The sequence below is a fragment of the Barbus barbus genome, assembly GCF_936440315.1.
Source record: "Barbus barbus genome assembly, chromosome: 2".
Lineage (NCBI taxonomy): Eukaryota > Metazoa > Chordata > Actinopteri > Cypriniformes > Cyprinidae > Barbus > Barbus barbus.
The window spans coordinates 4,807,862-4,827,454 of NC_136730.1; the positions used below are offsets into that span (position 1 = coordinate 4,807,862).

At 37.4% G+C, this 19,593-nt stretch overlaps 2 protein-coding genes across 3 annotated transcripts in view; both read right to left on the reverse strand.

Annotated features, from left to right (window-relative positions):
* LOC306888641 (Fc receptor-like protein 5) overlaps window positions 1–19,593 on the reverse strand; it is a 510,322-nt gene that overhangs the window by 57,554 nt on the left and 433,175 nt on the right. The gene's annotated exons all lie outside the window — the stretch shown is intronic.
* Window positions 578–17,935, reverse strand: LOC306842507 (Fc receptor-like protein 5). The gene is made up of 8 exons (XM_079373427.1): window positions 17,829–17,935; window positions 14,329–14,364; window positions 13,875–14,147; window positions 9,289–9,630; window positions 7,745–8,077; window positions 2,610–2,894; window positions 1,777–1,887; window positions 578–1,528 (listed from the first exon to the last, which is right to left on the reverse strand). Exons 1-8 carry the CDS (start codon window positions 17,857–17,859, stop codon window positions 1,470–1,472), a joined length of 1,470 nt encoding a protein of 489 aa, XP_079229553.1. The 5' UTR covers window positions 17,860–17,935; the 3' UTR covers window positions 578–1,469.

Below are 19,593 nucleotides of genomic sequence, written 5' to 3' on the forward strand. Positions count from 1 at the left end.
AGTTTTTATATTTACCTTTCCCCCCATAATAAGATTTAAAGTGTTTTCCACTCAAAGACCTATTTTAGTCTTTAATTCCAACAATTCACTTTGAATATTGATTTTTCTCTGAATAATGCAGCACTCTGGAGACTTCTCTCTGCTTTACAATAGTAGAAATCCCTCATGTGTCTTTGACGATAATAATGTCCAGATGTTATTTTCACACAGACACAATACATTTCTATAACTCTCAGTTATGTTTGTTCATGTAATGTTCTCTGTTTTCTCCTGATCATTTACATTTGCAGTCATGACCGTAGACTGTTTTATCAAATACTTATTGCAGAATGTGTGTAATAATGAGAGTTGTGTGCTTGTACAGACACTAAGGGAAGTCACTGATATAAAACTAAGAAACTGTTAGATGCAGAAAGAACTATGTTTAGAAATAAATAGGAAGATGTGACAATAACTAGGGCTTGTAGACACAGCAGAACATGTGATATATGAATGAGAAAGATGAGTTGAGAAGAGAAAGTATATATTTAACCCTGTAAAGCCTAAAATTATCAAATTATAGTTACACAAAATATTTAGAAATGGGATAGTTTATTGAACATTTTGACAAAAACAAAGAAAACAGTTTCATAATTAATTAATCAGTTTTTTTTTTTTTTATTCTTTATTTTTTTATGGCTCATAGTATGATATAGTGAGAAGCTCAAACTGGAAAAGAGGGAGAAAGAGAGAAAATATTTATTCTGATATGCAATTTGGTGCAGATGCTGATATTTATGGCTAAAATGCTGAAGCTTGTAATGCAAATCAAAGAGATCTTTATAACAGTATAGCAGACAACTTACATAAAATGACATCAATATCAGTAATCACTCTCTCCAATAATAAGTCTTAGTAAGATGATATTCAAATGCTTAGTTTAAATATAAAAATAGATTAGTTATTGGTGGAGGTCTGTCCAGTTAAAATATAATAATGAACCCATTCCTCACATTCAATATAGTTTTATTATCAGACATTATTGATGTCTCTGTCTCAGCTTTTATTGACAATCAGGTTAAAAATGATCATGTTTGTGAGCAGAAACATCTCAATGCTGATATTAAATCAATTTGAACATTTGTATTTAACAGGTTTTGTTTGTTGTGTCTTGTGTCTTTAAAAGGCATCTTTCATTAGCTTCCAGTGAATCTGACACACATTAAGAAACTGGTTTTGGAGAAGAGGATGAGTCCGGAGGTCTTTCTGTGTGGAGTTTGCTGTTCTCCATGTATTGGTTTGGTTTCTTCCACAGTCTAATCTACAGCACAGGTGAATTAGAGACACTAAATCATCCGTATGTGTGAGAGTGTGATCGTGTGTCTGTTAGTCTTGTGATGGACTGGCCATGTTCAGTGTTTCCCAGCCTTCAGCCTGAGACTCCAGCATCCTGTGACTCTATACATGCGGTTTGGAGAATGAATCAAATATCAGGTTGAAGTTTGTTCCTCTGTTACAGAGTACTGGCTGTGGTCTTCAGTAGAGGTAACTGTGAAACACACACACACACACACACACACACACACACACACACACACACACACACACACACATTTATTTTAAGTCAACACTTTCTGTTTTGTTTCCACAGCAGTTATTTCTTATGAATGACCAGCATTTAAATAATGATCTATATAACACATAAAAAGACAGAGTAAAGGTCTGTCTGTCAGTGAATGTGAATGGTTTGGGAAAAGACACTCAGATGGAGAGAGACGGATCAGACAGATGTTTTACCTCTCGCTCTGTAGTATTTGAACAGCAGCACGACTGTCGACAGCAGATACGGACAAGCTGCCAGAAGAAAACTGAGGATGCTGAAGACAGAAATCTGACCTGAGCTTGACACTGAAAAACACAGAAACAAGCACTTATTCATAGCTTTAAGTCACGTGACCGGCTCAAAGATTTGGAGGGCAAAACATCCATAGGACTGCAGCACAAGCTTGTCAGTTTTCCATCTGTTTCACAACCGCAAATATTTAATCACCTCTCAAAAGAATAAAACAAAAGTATGTGAACAAAATGCAAGTTCTGACCATTTGCAATCCATATTAAGTACCCGCGGCAATATTTCAATCATGAACAGTGCAACAAAATGATATAAAAACACTTAAAGTGCCTTAATATTTTTAAAATATCAAATTTAGTAATCACTATATTAATGCTGCATAGTTTTCATAGGCAAGCAGATGAGGCCGGAATATGAACGCAATCCGCTGAATGCTTCAGTGTTTTCCTTATAATGGTTTTCTATGGGAAATATTACAAAATATACATCATCAATGAGGTGTTTACTGAACTTCACCTTTTAATATCTGAGTTTTACTACATTAATGCTTGATGCAGTCTGAGTAAAAATAACTGTCGGTCAGTGGAGCAAAGCTTTGTTTTGTCCTCCAGGTGGGCTTTCCTATCAGGGGGCGACGTCACATGAAAACTATCAATTGAGCAGCGCTGCAGATCTCCTGAAGGCTTTCAAAAAGTTTCTCGGGGAACCCCAAGTTTTAGGATTATATTGTCTGGTTATTTTAAACAACACGCAAGTATTTATCACAGTATTTACTAACCATTATCAGCCAGATTTATCCGGTTACTGTCCTGTGATGATTGTGGTCTTTCATCTCTCTGTCCTCTACACCAGTACTGACCCTGATCAGACTCAGTAGCTCCTCTGATAGTGAGAGTGTCTCTGTTTACAGTGTAACCATCAGACGACTGTAACATTACACTGTCTTTATACCACTCATATCTCCAGTCACTGTGATTAGACTCTATCACACACTTCAGATTGAGTGTCTCTCCAGTGAATACAGGACTGTCTGGAGTCACAGTCAGAGCAGATCTGGGTAAATCTGTAAATAAAAACAGATAAATACCAGATATGAAATATGAATACAATGAAGTGTTATTTTAATCTTTACATGTAAAATCTCAAACTTTACATTCTGCAGGAGCTTGCAGATTCAGTTTTAACTCTCAGAAAAACTTCTCAGAAAAATGCATATTTTCACGCTGTTATATGAATAAATAAATGAGTTCTACTAATACTTCTGGTCTAACAGCCATATCAATAATTTACTGGTGATTTTTGTCATTTTTAAGAGCCACTGGTCCTCATTAACTGTCATTATACTGAAAAGAGCAGCCAGGATATGTTTGTTTTATTTATATAGCACATTTAAACACAACTTGAAGTTGACCAAAGTGCTTTACATAGCATAGTAAACAACAAAACAGCAGAGATAAATTAATGATTAAAAATAGTAATCCCAGTAAATAAACACAAAAACACTTCATTGACTTGCTGCAAATCGATCAAGCAGGAGACATTTAAGCATAATTGTAAAGATAGGTAGTCAAGAAGCTGTTTGGATGGCAACCGGAAGATTGTTCCTGAGTGTTGGACCAACAACTGCAAAAGCTCGATCGCAGCAGTGCTTTAGTTTGGACCTAGAGATTGATAAAAATCCTGAAAATCTGGATCTGAGCATTCTCACTGATTTGTGTGTTTGCAACAACTCAGTGAGAATATGAAGATTATGAAGTGCTTTAAAATCCAATGCTAGTTTAGCAGGTAGCCACTGTAATGTGGTCAGAATGGGAGTAATGTGCTGAATTCAGTCAATAGCCTGGCCGCTGCTTTCTGAACCAATTGCAGTCGCTCCATGGAGGACTGATTTATCCCATAGTACAGCGAACTGCAATAGTCTAATCTAGATGTAACAAAGGCATTAATTACTTTTTCAAAAGTCTGTATTGAAAGGAGAGCTTTAACTTTAGCCAAACGTCGAAGATGAAAAAAGCATGTCCTAACCACTGTTTATCTGTTTATCAAACTATAGACTGGAATCAAATAAAACACTCAGGTTCCTTAAACAAGGAGTAATCCACTGGGCAAAATAACCAAGATCAAGATTATAAGAATTAAAAGACAGAGCATCACTAGGTCCAAACAAAATCACCTCGGTTTTACCTTCATTAGTGTCAAGAAATTAAAACAATAAAACTTACTCTAATTATTACCTTAACCTTATTAAGTTACTTTTTTAATCAGAGTGACATTCATTGTTGAGATGAAGCTTTTAAACCGTGTACACTGCCATCACTGCATCCTGTGCTTCTGTAACGATGGCCAGTAAGAGCTGTTGCGTGTAAACCTCACTCCTCACTCTCACGCAAGTTAAGGATCTCTGGTACTTTGGGCCCAAGGTGGTAAAAATTTATTTTTTCTAACAAAAACACATGGATTCGCCACAGAAGGCCTTTATTCACGCCGAGGAGCCGTGTAAGGCAAGTTTTATTATGATTGTGCACGCTTTATTTGACGTGTTTTGGACTGTGTAACAGAAACCCACTGCGATGATGAGGCTAAGAAGAGCCAGGACAATTTTCAATATATCTCTGATTGGATTCGTCTGAAAGAATAAAGTCATACACACCTGTCTCGAGGGTGAGTAAAACACAGGCTAATTTTATTTTTTGGGTGGATTAACCCTTAAAGATGAAGCTTTGAAAGGTTCATGAAATAGTAAATCAAATTTGTGTCATGTTTACTCATAAAAGAGGTTACACTACAATACAAAATCTTGTCATCGTCTCATTTCAGTCATGGGAAAAAAGCTCGTCAAATACAATTTATCATCACAGTTTTATCAACGAAATTAGTTCAGATCAAGTGAAGTGAAGGCCAAACAGTTTGATTGCTAAAGGGTGTCTGTCTGCAGAGCAGGTCAGTTCTGGATAATTTCTCTGTAGTGGAAGGAAGTAGAGAAGTGTTATATAGACCGTCTATAATTTTGAACAACTCATGTCTGTCCTTCAGCCACAAGAGTGATACTTCTGTTAACTTCGATAAACAACGATCTGAAACTGCCTTTCATGAGCATCATGATCTGTGATCTGTGTAATATGTAAGGGCTCATGTACAGATGTTCTTTGTTATAAAGTGGTTTACTGCGGTTTATACGTTCGTAAATCAAGGCAATGATTAAACAGATAGCAGTTAACTAAATCAGTTTCACTCTGTTCCTGTTAATAGCTTGATTTATTGATACTGTGATTATTTTATATACAGAAAATCAATCAAATGTCGTTTTCTTTATAATCGCTGGAGTCTATCAGTGATTAAGTCTGTGACTCGAACAGTTGTTAAACTCCTGTAATAATCACTGACACAGTTTACCCTGCTCAAGTCATTTACATTATGTTTTAATTGTGTTATTTATGATGATTTTTGAGATTATGTTTATTGCATTGCATCATGTTTCAGAAACGAGTGTTCGGATACAATACTCACTGCTTCAACCTTTGATAGATATAAATATAATGCTATAATCAACTCTAGTTCATCTTGGTGGTTGTTTTAGTAAAAGTGTTTGAGAATTGTCAGCCAATCATAGCAGTGGGTTTTACATTAAAGTCTTGCAACAAGATCCTTCCAACAGAGCATTCAAATCAGAGACTAAATGCAGAGAGGTTACAAAATGACCATTTATATCTATATTGATGGAAAACATATAAAAAAAAAAAATATTCATTGGATGAACTCAATTTAATTGAGGGCAGGATTTCCATCCAATAAATGTGTGTAGCCCCAACTCAACTAAACTCAAACTAAAATATTTAACTGGGAAATAAATTATTGGGCAGACATTCTACACACACCAAAAAAAAAAATAATGATATATTGAATTTACTTAACTTTAGGCATTTGTCAACTTGTTGTTTTGGTACATCCATGTCATGCCCAAAGTAGTTTTTTATTATTATTATTATTAAAACAACTTTTCTTCATGTTAGCAGGTCCTCAACCCAAACACATGCTCTACACTTCACTCCCAAAAACTCTAACATACCAGACAGTATTTTAAATACAAACATAAAAGAGCATTCAACATTAACAAGTCTCCCAATGTAATCATCTTAATAAAAATGCCTAAAATAACATTTTATTTCAAGATTTACTCTCCTTATCCAGCCCTGTGCAAAGCATGATGGGAAGGGGAAATCCACTTCCCACTTACATAAGTAAAATCATTTATTTTAAATTTTCAAATATTTGTTGAATTCAAAATAAAAATCAGCATTCAAATGCAAAAACGTTGCATTTGAATGTTAGGTGTCCATCAGGAAGTCTTATCAGTGGCATACGAGACGCGATGACGATGTTGAATGCTTTTGTTAGCCTATCCAGTTGAACCCACTAGATGTGGCACTGCTCGTTCAAAATATTTCTGAACAAGAGAACATCAGTGCTGAGAAGATCTACGGCTAAACTGAAACCAAGCCGTTCACACAGAGCACACATTTATCACATTTTCTACAGAGACGTCTATCACCGTTGCACTCGCGTTTCACACAAGTCTGTTTAGAAAGCCATGTAAAATTAATGTAAGTTCAAATCAAAAAAAGAAAAAAGTCTCAAGACGGACCTTATTTTAACCAAAATCCCATTCAAAAACCCCATTGACTCTGGGCCGATGGAACCGGAAGTGCTAAAGTGATAAAATAACTGGCTTCTGGGTTTTTGACTACAAAGTGACATCATAGTTCCACCACTCTATTAGTGATATTTTAATCGATGCACCCTCTTGTGGCCTCAGGAGAGAAGCTAAATTTTGCTTTTCCCATTGATTTGAAACAATAATAACAATAATAATAATAATAATAATGATAAAGCATTAAGCTTGATAGATATTGATCCACTCAAAATCACTGCCAGAGAAGTTTCCTGATGAAATTCCTGTGCAAACCGGCACAAATGATATTATCTCTGTTTGGCAGCACCTATTCTCAGTCTCAGACGCCCACGGACCGTTGGCTAAACGTCTGAAGCATATGGCACACTCATCTGGAAACACTTCAGGAGTGTCGAAGTCGTCGTTGGATTGGTTGAATTATACAGGATTTCCGGGAGACGTGTGTGTCGCGTTCTTTAACGTTCCACCTGGAAACAAAGATGCTGTGACACCAAACCCCCTCACGAAAGAAGAAAGCTGTCATGTGTATAACTGACGACGAGCTCTTATCAGGATCAAATAAACGCTGGATTTTCAAAAGTATGTGAAATATTTAAAGTTTGCGGCATAGCATCTTTAAAATACGTCCAAGAGTTTTATACACCGGTCTGTTATTGTGGCGACATTTACACGCCCCGAAACATGATGCTGATCAAAACAAACTGTGATTGGTTGTTTTTACATGTCGGTCTAACGGCCTCATGGGAGGGCCTTGGCCAATGAAAGCTGCCATAGCAGCTTCATGTCTCTCATTAGAAGTCACTGACTTTGCAAGCGTATGACTTTATGGCTTTTATCTTGAATAGCTGCGTTAGGCAAACTCTCTTATGCTATTCTTACACTTTTCATTGTGCTATCATTTTTTTGAGCTTTGTAATTGAGCTTTACATTTAAAATAAATTTAAATACATTGTGTTGTTAAATCAAATTGAAATTAGTAAAATTAATCAAATGAAAAATGACTAGTTGCGAACTCAAACTTTTAAATGCATGCATTTTCCCTCAAAATGACACAAAACCATTGTCTCTGTCACACACTCAGTCACACAAGACACAGTCTGTCTAACTGCTACCAAAGTGCATTGTGAGTAGTGTCAGCATATATGCATTTATATGTTTGTGTATATAAACTACTTTCCCTGAAAATCAGTTGGAAACACCGTTTATGAGGATATTCATCTTACCTTTCACAGAGAGAGAAACAGCAGAGCTTGATTGTGATGATGATGGTCTTTCATCTCTCTGTCCTCTACACCAGTACTGACCCTGATCAGACTCAGTAGCTCCTCTGATAGTGAGAGTGTCTCTGTTTACAGTGTAACGATCAGACGACTGTAACATTACACTGTCTTTATACCACTCATATCTCCACTCAGGTGTCCAGTCATATGTCCCGTCATTCTGGTAATTTCTCCGTCTCCAGTTACTGTGAGTCTCAATCACACACTTCAGATTGACTGTCTCTCCAGTGAATACAGGACTGTCTGGAGTCACAGTCAGAGTAGATCTGGGTAAATCTGTGAAGAAAGAAAACAGAGGTCTATCAGTGAAGTAGTCAGAAACATGATCTGATCTGAGTTCCTGTATTTGTATAACACTGATGTTAAAGAGGAGAGATGTGGAGAGTGATGGTCTCTCCTCCGTCTGAACAATCACTGCAGGCTTAATGTGATTCAATATGGCGTTATTTTACTGCCAAATGTCGAGAGCACATTTTTGTAGATTAATATAATATAAAGTAGATTAATATAATGCGCGAGCGCGAATCTCCCCGCTCGCACGCGGATTTCCTTTGCTCTCGCACAAAACCGGACGCGCGCTCTCGGATATACGCTGCTCTCGGATGGAAAGCCAAAGTGGTCATAAACGCCTGCTCGGGCGTCTGATTGCACACTGACACGTCAAAAGCGTTTTTTCTTGAAACGCGTCCGGGACGCGCGTTTGCTGTGAAATCGCACGCTTTTGACGTGTCAGTGTGCAATCAGACGCCCGAGCAGGCGTTTATGACCACTTTGGCCTTCCATACTCTCGCGCAGAGAGAGTGCGTGCACTTAAAACGTGTCTCTCCTCTCGCTCAAGTGTGTGTGTGCATGCTCAAACTCTGTCCTGTGCACTCACACATCTCTCCGTGCTCTTGCGCTAGATAGTCATTCTTTTCACACCTGGATTTAAACGTCAAAAGTTATCAACCAATCAGAATTTTCTATGACTGACTCGATGAAAATACTAGGCCTACATGAAGAAGAGGGAACTGATCCTGGAATTTCTCTACAATTTAATAATATTTAGTCATATCAAATGTATATTAGAAATGGCTAGGAATCGGGTGCTTGGGTGATTTATATATATATATAAAGAATAATAATAATAATAATAATTTGTTAGATATAAAGAAAAAACATAGTTAGTCTAATTGTTTGGTCAAACCCCTCTGAGCGATTTATCTAAACAATCAAACAATCAAATACAAACAAGTATATGATACTTAATTATATTATATTATTATATATATGGCAGTAAAATAAGGCCATAAATTCAACAACCGATCATCTGAAACAATCATCAGACTTACAGTGAACAAGTGTTATTTTTGTCCGCTGTAACTTAATGTTGTATATATTACACTCAGAACTGCAGGAGTTTGTAGATTCAGCGTAAATGTCTCATTTGAATAAATGATCAAATATGTAGCACAGAGAGTTTAAGAGGACAATGATATTCAACTCACCCATCACAGAGAGAGAAACAGCAGAGCTAATCTGTGATGATTGTGGTCTTTCATCTCTCTGTCCTCTACACCAGTACAGATCCTGATCAGACTCAGTAGCTCCTCTGATAGTGAGAGTGTCTCTGTTTACAGTGTAACCATCAGACAACTGTAACATTACACTGTCTGTGCCTTTATACCACTCATATCTCCAGTCAGGTGTCCAGTCATATCTCAAGTAATATGTCAGGCCATTTCTCTGTTTCCAGTCACTGTAAGACTCAAACACACACTTCAGATAGACTGTCTCTCCAGTGAATACAGGGCTGTCTGGAATCACAATCAGAGTAGATCTGGGTGAATCTGTAAAGAAAGTCAAAAACATAGTGACTCAAACCTCTTTCCTTGAAATTTTGTAAATGTTTCACAGAACTGAACAATTGATTCATGCATGCATCCAGTGAAACGACAGACTTCTCTTTGGTGACGTATGCTGGATTTCTCCAGTTTATTTCATTTAGTTCACTTTAACCAGGAGCTGCAGCTCTGCAGAGTTTAGCTTCATCCTTAATTAAACACAACAGATTCTGCTAATCTTAACGAATCACTGCTCTAGACCTTGGGTCGAAGATCCAAACACAGCTTTATTAAGTGGTAATCCACAATCGTAATAGGCAAAAGGGAAACCACAGGACAAACAATAGAAACAACAGTTAGTGAAGTGACATACTGCCAAGTATGGTGACCCATACTCGGAATTTGTGCTCTGTCTGCATTTAACCCATCCAACGTGCACACACACAGCAGTGAACACACACACCGTGAACACACACCCGGAGCAGTGGGCAGCCATTTATGCTGCGGCGCCCGGGGAGCAGTTGGGGGTTCGGTGCCTTGCTCAAGGACACCTCAGTCGTGGTATTGAGGGTGGAGAGAGCGCTGGACATTCACTCCCCCCACCTACAATCCCTGCCGGCCCGAGACTCGAACCATTATAATCATAACAATTATTAGAGAGTATGTATTTTACTATGGCACAGTAATATAGTAATAATTTACTACTTTCTCCTGTTTTACTGTTGATTTCCTCTTTTCCTGATCATTTGGAATGAGGATAAAAAGACAAAAAAACAACAACAACATGCAAATAAGTTCAAACATCCATTCAATATCTATTATTTCCTGAATATTACTGATGAACTGATCAAAAAGTAGGCTACTGTTCACATGCGTTTTACTACTATATAGTATAGTAATATAGTAATAATTTAGTACTTTCTCCTGTTTTATTGTTGGTTTCCTCTTTTCTGATTATTTGGAATGAGGAGAAAAAGACAAAAAAAACAAACAAAAAAAATCAAACATCAATTCAATATCTACTATTTCCTAAATATTATGAAATTCAAGAGGGCCGCCCCTGATGACGTCATAATATGCAAATTAGATGAGTATATTTACACCCCACATAAACTTTCGGTCATGCCCAACATTTTTCTAATTTACAGTAGATCTCTATCTTTAAGCAATTTCAAGCCACAAGCTTTTGAAATCTTGATGTCAAAATCCAGCATTTTTTCCAAAAAACCCTGGCGCCTAAAGGGTTAAAGCCGTCTTACCTGCACTTGGACCCAGACCTCATCTTTCCACGGCGCTCTCTCTGTGTTCCGTGACAATTCCACATTGAAATGAATGGGCAAATGATAAAATTGATACTTTCACTTTTTAATTTGTCAAATAAAATCAACAAATCCACAACAATGCAGACCACAAAATACATGAAAATTAAGTGGCAACCCTTCCACACATTCACAATGCAGAACGAACGATCACGATCACGATCACACACACACACACACACACACACTAATACACACATATAACACCACATGGGGGTTTGACTGTATTCATGTGTCATAACTGCAAAAAATCTATTTCAGTACAAAAAATGCTAAACTTTGACAAATAATAATTTATTATTATTACAATAATAATTTTGTAGTCTCTTAACATTAATCTAATAATAATAAACAAATAAAAACCGTGTGAGAGCTACACCTATGTGGAAATGACAAAATGAGTCATTGAGTAATGCTCTAGAGCCATCTGGTGGCTGCTGTTCAAATTTCATGTTTTTTATTTGAAAAGTGTTTGTTTTCAAATAGATGGAAATAATTTGGCATTAAACTATGGCACCTTGGCCATGTTATCCTTATGAATTAAAATTAGGAATGTGGGTCTTTTATAAAGTGAATTTTACATAAAAAACTGTTTTTACATAACTTGTTTTAAAAATATTTTTTAATTTATTTATATAAATGTAAAAAAATATATAAATCCTCCAAAAACTCCACAAATGTGGATTAAAAATATTAATAAACTGAGTAAAAATACATTTGTTAAAAAAAAAAAAAACAATTACCCTGTTGCAAAATGATTGGTTTTATGCAGGGTGAGTTCACAAGATAATGAGCAACAGCTGATCAGGCAAGATGAGTCTGGGTAACGGCTAATGATGGGAAATAGAGGCTGTGTTCGAAATGCCATACTATCATACTACTACATCCAGTATGTATGCTGCTCATAGTATGCACATTTGCTGTATGCATGAAATGCCCGGATGACCTACTATATTTGCCAGAATCTGCTAAATATAACTCAAGTATACTGAAATCAGTACAGAAGCTGTGTTCCGGATGGCTTACTATCATACAACTCCTACTGTACTGCGGTATGCTGTGTGAATACTGTGAATAGTATGTGAATTTTCTGTATGCACGGAATGCCCGGGTTACCTGCTACATTTGCTGAAATATAATGTATGCATCTGATGACGCTGCGCGGGGTGCTGTTTCCCAGAATGCAACGTGCTCCATGTGACCTTTCATCTTCAAACGCGTGAGTGAACAGGAGCCGGGGAATAATAATTATAAATGTTACACTTGTATATGCACATTTATACACATACATGTAAACTACAAACTATCGCTGTGCATTTAAAAACAATATAATTTGTAGGACATAAATTGTACTTTAATCACTTTTCCGATCAAGTCAAATGACGTCACCTTTATCTCTATAGCGCTTTATACATTGTTTCAAAGATATTACATAATAATATTAATATTGCAGTAATATAATATATAAATCAATTATATAACTAGAATTAATATTTCAATTAAGTAAACAGAATTAAATTCAGATGCAAACAGCTCTAAAAAGAAACGGAGTGTATTTACTCAAATAGACCAATTTGTTGTCAGAGGCTATTTACATGAACTCCGCCCACCAATGCCTGGCTGTGATAAACAGCACTGCAGAAGACACGTGTATTTACGTGTATTACTAGTATGAAGCCTTAATAACAAGCCTTTGTAAAAAGAATAGTTAGCACATTTGTTTGTAAGGTAACAACCTTCACAGCTGAACTGAGTTAATGTTTGTATATGTCATGTGACAATTAAGCATACTACTCTGAAACATTTGTTGCTCATTGTATACTGTTTCACACACTATTCTTTAAAAAATAGTAGGCAGTGTACACTGTGTACTAGGCAGTAAGCAGTATGCAGTAAGCAAGTATGCCATTTCGAACACAGCCACAGTCCATGAGAAGAAAACAAAGACAGAAGGAGGGCCCTCTTGTGGCTATCATACACACTCCGGCTGGCAGGCGTGACTCTAATCAAGTCCTTCAGGCTTATTTGAGAACTACAGTAACAGAGTTTTGCACTCCTGGCTTAAACTGCCTCTTTCTTACAATCGACTGCAAGCTCACATTCATATCTGCCTCTGTTGTCGAGTGCAGTGATCACATCTCACAATCCACTCAAACACTGACAAGTGATGGACAGAAACAAGTCCTGCCTTCCTTTTACTTTTTTGATAATCATAAAGAATACAGAAGATATGATCTGTTGCTACTTCTGTTTCCTTCTGACTTTAAAATGTGAATGAGGGTCCTGAAAGTTTTAAGAGACTTCAGTTCAAAAATGCAGTTTTCATTCTCATAAATAACTGAACTCTCTGTAAGTGTCACTAGATTCTTAAAACTGTATCAAAATCACTGATAAAGATTTACATCCTTTAAACATCTTATGCAGTTCTGCATGTGAACAGAACAGTGACTAGAACATGTGATAACAGCATTAATAACAGCAATCATAGGCTACAGAGCTTCAATAGATGGGTGATTCTAGAATATCATGTACTTAACTAAAACTACTAAAAGAAAGAAAGAAAGAAAGTCCTGGTTTATTCTTTTTCTCAGATGAATGTTTTCAATGGTGATTGAAATTTAATTGCACTATTCATAATTAGATTTATTTATACTGGGCAATTTCTAACACATAACTACATAATGATTAAATTTTTCTGAAAGAAACTTCGGACAGTTATAGTGAAAAACACAACGTTCTCATGTATCTGACTGACAGATAAACTGTATGCTGTTATTTCAGTGTTGCTCTTAATGTAATTATTTTAGCAAATCATTTTCTACATTCAGTTCAGTTAAATCAGTCAGAGCTACAATACTAAACTTATGCACCCTGGGGCAACAAATATTGATGTTAAATGAGTATTAATCAGATGTGAATATGATCACTCACCTGATACAGTCAGAGTAACAGCAGCACTGATGTCTGATCTCTGTGAGTCTGATCTCTCTCCTCTACAGCTGTATTCTCCACCGCTGTCAGACACAGAAGCTGTGAAACTGTACTCTGCTGCTGATGCATATGGATAGAAAATATATCCATGTTTAAACCAGCTGTATGTCCACTGAGTGTTTCCTGCTCTCTGTATGTCACATGTGAGAGTGACTGTCTCTCCGCTGAACACAGGCTGATCTGGAGTCACCTTCACTACAGGCTTTGGTCTCACTGTATTAATACACATATGAGTAAATATTGATCACCTACAGTATCATTGTATCAATCACTGTTATGAACTCAAAACCTCCTCGTGAGAAAAACACTGCATTGTGGGCAAATGTAACAAAAAAACAAAACAAAAAAATACAAAATTCACATTTGTTAAATGTTCTGCAGTACAGCACAGTACCTTGAGTGAGTCCCGCGTGGATGAAGGACATCAGCACTGAAAGCAGAAGAAATACAGATATGAAACAACTCCATTCATTCAACACAATGCAGATCACTGAAACATGTCTATTTTAGATTATTTTACATGAACTGAAAGTATTTTTCTATGTTTGAATAAAGCCCTATTCGCACGAGATTAGTATTATCTGGTGACGTCCAGTCATTTGTAATAATTGTGGAGGTTGTCTGTGATCTTAATCCTGTGCGAATCGGCCATGTCTGTAATTTGTAAAGTAAAAATTCCCCCGCAAATGACTATATTTCACCGAACACCGAGGTCCTGTGATAACATTAGTCCCGTGCGAATCGGCATCTCTGTGTTTTGGCCAGATTTTGACGGGTCGTACATCATTTTTCAAGGTTTTTGTTTCCTGTGCGCCCTTTTATCCATCTTTCGCAAAGAATGGAGCTGTGTTTGAGTGTTTGATATTATTCTGGGTGCTGTCATATCGCTACACCATACAATTTGCAGAAAGAGAAAGCTGAACAGGTTTAATGTGTTACAAATAAATCAAGCATAAAGCTTGAGATATTATTTTAACCTGGTGAAATGTAAATGACACGGGGCACAAAACTATATTAGTTTCTTTTTTTAAATTCATCTAATTGGACCTTAAAAAGGGACTCTCAAAGCCTTGACATCCGGGTATCTGGGAGATAAATCAGTAATTTCGAGTAAAATCACAGGCTTCGCTTATCCCGTCCGAATGCACCACACGAAATTCAGATTACTGAAAAGGCTTCATGTAAATACCTTAATCGATCTGACTGATCTCGATAGGAATGAAATTTCGATCGGATTGAAAGGGGTGGTTTATTCCTTTTCTAATCCGATCGGATTGAACCCCAAAACTGAAAGGACTGCGCATGTGCAATGATGCAGAAATAGTGTAATAACCTATGAGCGCTTCATCCTTTTGAATAAAGTGTTGAATAAATGCATGTTCTGTCATTATAAAACTCTCCTTTCTCTCGGCAACTGTGACATCTGTATTATTTGCTAAAATAATTACATTCTTACATCCCCATGAGAATAATTACTGTCCGAATAGTGCTTATGGCATAATTATATCATAGTACACAATAACTCTGTCACGTTCCACTCAGGAGAAGGGAATCGCGGAGGCAAGGAGTTTCTTCCAACGTGAGCTTTATTAGCATGAACCCAGGAAACTTGTAGAAACACTGAATGACAATACAAGACGGAAAACAGGGGCAAGGAAACACAGGGCTTATAAATCAACAGGGAAATCAACAGGGAAGAACGGAAACAGGTGCAGAGCAATTAAACTGGGCTTGGGACAAATTAGCCAATCAACAAAGGAACGAGGATGGCCAAATTGGGACACGAGAGGAGGGGAAACACAAGACAAGGACTGACAAACTCATGGTAACACTTTATTTTGAGGGTCCCTTTTCAACATTGTTAACAGTAAATAACTTTGCACTTACGTATGTGTCAATAAACTCTCAGTAGAGTATTAGTAGGCTCTGATTAATATCTGCTTACTCTTTATAGTGATAGTCTCCTAACAGATAATCTACTGACTGTAAGTAACTTTGCAAGAATATGTCAACTTAACCCTGACCCTATCTGCTTATACTGTACTCACACACTAATGAGAGTTATATATATGTAGGTGTAACATTACTTATAGTTTAAGGGACTATTAAATAAAGTGAAACCAAATTCACTTTTGTATTAAGACACTTAAGAACACGTTACATGCAGTAATGTGGTTTATGTTTCTCATCACTGATTATTCACTGAAACAAAACAAGCTACAAAACTCCTAAACAAACGAGGTCAAAGTGTTTAGGTTAAAGGGATAGTTCACCCAAAAATGAAAATTCTGTCATTAATTACTCATCCTCATGTTGTTCTAAACCCGTAAGACCTTCATTCATCTTTGGAACACAAATTAATATATTTTTGATGAAACCCAAGAGCTGAGACCCTTCATAGACAGCAATGAAGGGTGAAGCTACAAGAATAATTTTATGAAGCTACGAGAATACTTTGTGTGCAAAGAAAACAAAAATAATGACTTTATTCAACAATTTATTTGCTTCTTGTCACAGAATGACTGAGAAACAGAATAGCAGATCCAAGAGCAGCTTTATTCTTACAAAAACAAAGAGCAGAAACACTGGCACGAGGTAATCCACAAAACAGAATCCATAAACACACAGAAACAGGGTAATACTGCAGCAACCAAGAACAAAGTGAGCATGGTATAAATAACAGCAGGAGGAAATGAAAGAATCAGTGCAAGGGGTGATGGGAACTGAAGTCCAGAACAAAACAAACAATAATGCAGAAGTGTGTCCTCTGGTGGCTGTCGAGGGCACAGCAGACACTGGCTATGACTCTTCTGTCTCAGTCTTTGATGCTCATTCAGGAGAGTGCATGCGTGTGATGCTGCTGACGCAGGAGCCGGCGTTCTGATGTAGAACGTCCATCTCTCTTAGTTTATCATCTGTTTAATCTGGTTCTAATAAGTAAGGCTGGGCAAATAATTGCAAGTCATCCTCATCCTCTTATGAATGCTGTTTTATGTAGCTACAGTGTGCATCTTCTTCTGCTTGTAAAGAAGGTGCAGCGCATGCAGGTTCAACAACTCCTGCTTTAGCAGCATCACACACACACACACACACACTGTGGTTCTCTCCTGAATGTGATTAAAGACTGACACAGAAGATAAATTATGCATAAAGTTATTTTTGTTTTCTTTGCACAAAAAAAGTATCCTCATAGCTTATCCTCATAGCCTCCTAGTGTCCTTACTACGTTTCTGGGCCTTGAACGGTTCAGTTTCCTTGCTGTCTATTGAGGGTCAGAAAGCTCTCGGATTGAATCAAAAATATCTTAATTTGTGCTCTGAAGATGAACGAATGTCTTACGGGTTTGGCAGAATGACTGAATTTTCATTTTTTGGTGAACTAACCCTTTGAGTATGTCTTAGCTCTCTAAATACTTTAACGTGACATTAAATTTGAACAATAAAGAATACAATTTGCAGTCGGCGCTGATAACCTTGTGGGCAGTGTGCCAACATACAACGCCGTTATTGTGCTACACGAGGACTTTTCCTGATCCACCCCACACTTCACTTCCCGTCAATTCTCATCTGTCCTATTGGGTCCTGTCACAATAAAGGCCATGAATAACATGCCAGAAAACGGTCATAGAATTAGCATTGAGACTAAAGTCACAAACCCTCCTAAACACAGCACAACCTGTTGAAATTGCTCTTCAACTGAATACAACATATTAGAAACAGAAAAGAGAAGAAAGTGTAGAAGAGGGTCTCCAAACTCTGTTCCTAGACGTCTGTGGACCTGCAAATTTCAGCTGATTTGAGGACTACAGATAACAAGGTTGGAAACACTGCTGGACTGTGGTCCTTCAGGAACTGAGTTTTGCACCCCAGATATAGAATATAATAAAATACTTACAGAGGATGAGAGGCAGTGCACCGGACCCCATACTGACACATTAATAAAATAACCTGCTGTCCAGTGTCATCTCAGACAGACACTTCCTGTTTAAACAGTCATTTCACACTTCAAGAAGAGATGAGGGAGGAGACGAAACTATTACAGAAATAAATGAAGAAATAGGAAGAAAAAGAGACCAATTCTAAGATATTGAGCTTCTTTTTTTAGTGCATGCAAGTTGTTAGATCTCTGTTTCTCTGCTTGAAGATACGTTCTTTCAGAATTGTTCTGTTATTTTGTTTGTTCACACACACAGCCGCACACATTACATTAGATGTCACGAGGTGATATCTAATGTAGGTATTTTAATGTAGTTTGAGTTATGCTTTTTGTACTTTGCAGCTGAACTGCGGTTCATTCTGGAGAGATTGTGAGTAGCTCTGTCTCGGTTTGTCGGCAAAAAGCCTTTCCTTCAACACAGACGACAGGCAGCTGCAGTCAAGACGAGTGGAAAACAGCTGCAGAGAACAAAGCAGAAGTAAAACCAACAACTATCAGCTCAACTATCAGGTCCCATGGCATAAAAATGTCACTTTATGAGTTTTTTTCACATTAATATGAGTTCCCTTAGCCTGACTATGGTCCCCCAGTGGCTAGAAATGGCGATAGGTGTAAACCGAGCCCTGGGTATCCTGAGAAAATGAAAGCTCAGATGGCCCGATCTGGAATCTTCCCCTTATGTCGTCATACGGGGAAAGGTTACCTCCCCTTTCTCTGCTATGCCCGCCCATGAGAAAATGAGCTACGCCCGTGCGAGTAGAGCGATAGACATCATGGCTTGCAAACAAGCGAAGCACTGTTTTGCATCTGAGTAATAAACTGCACATATTAACAGACAAATTATGTTAATATTTAAAAATCCAAACAGTCAGTAAGTGACAAGTGCTTGAAACGCTGTTTTGTAAATGATTTATTGATGAGTCTACTGCTTTAAGGCAAACTGAAAGCGTTGCTTCTCTGCCGCTCGCTGCTCAGAACAGACGCCGAGAGAGGCGACACTGCGCCGGGAGAGAGACCTCGCGCTCGCGGGGTAGTACTGGAGACATCCTCCAACTGAATCATAGCTAAGGTTTTGTTTTTTTTTCGCTAGGTTTGTTAGTATGTACCCGTTATGGGAAAAAAATCGCCTAAAGGGTCTGAAAGTTATTAAATATTGTTGTAAAGTTGTGCTCGTGTGTGTGAGACGCGGGAGCTGATGGCAGCGGGCGGTGGATATTGTTGCGGTCCGCCCAGGTAAAGTCTATGTGTGGGAAACACTGACCGTATCCAGACACAATATTTTAAACTAACCATTCGGAGACGTCCTGCTGTAGCCGCTGAGTTGCATTAATGTCATTAATTATTCACTCTCATATAATTCTAAACCCAAAAGACCTTTATTCATCTTTGGAACAAAAATATTTCTGATGAAATCTGAGAGCTCTCTGACCCTCCAAAGACAGCAAGGGACCTGAAACGTTCAAGGCCCAGAAATGTAGTAAGGACATTGTTAAAAGTGATTCAACCGTAATTTTATAAAGCTTCAAGAATACTTTTTGTTTATGAGCAGAGGAATGCACACGCATACGTTGTGTCATGAACAGACATCAAGGACTGACAAGGAAGAGAAGAATTGTTGGGTAATGTCATGAATTTTGTTTTCTTTGCGCACAAAAAAGTATTCTCATAGCTTGATAAAATTACGGTTGAAGCAGTGATGTCACATTTTAACAACATCATTTTA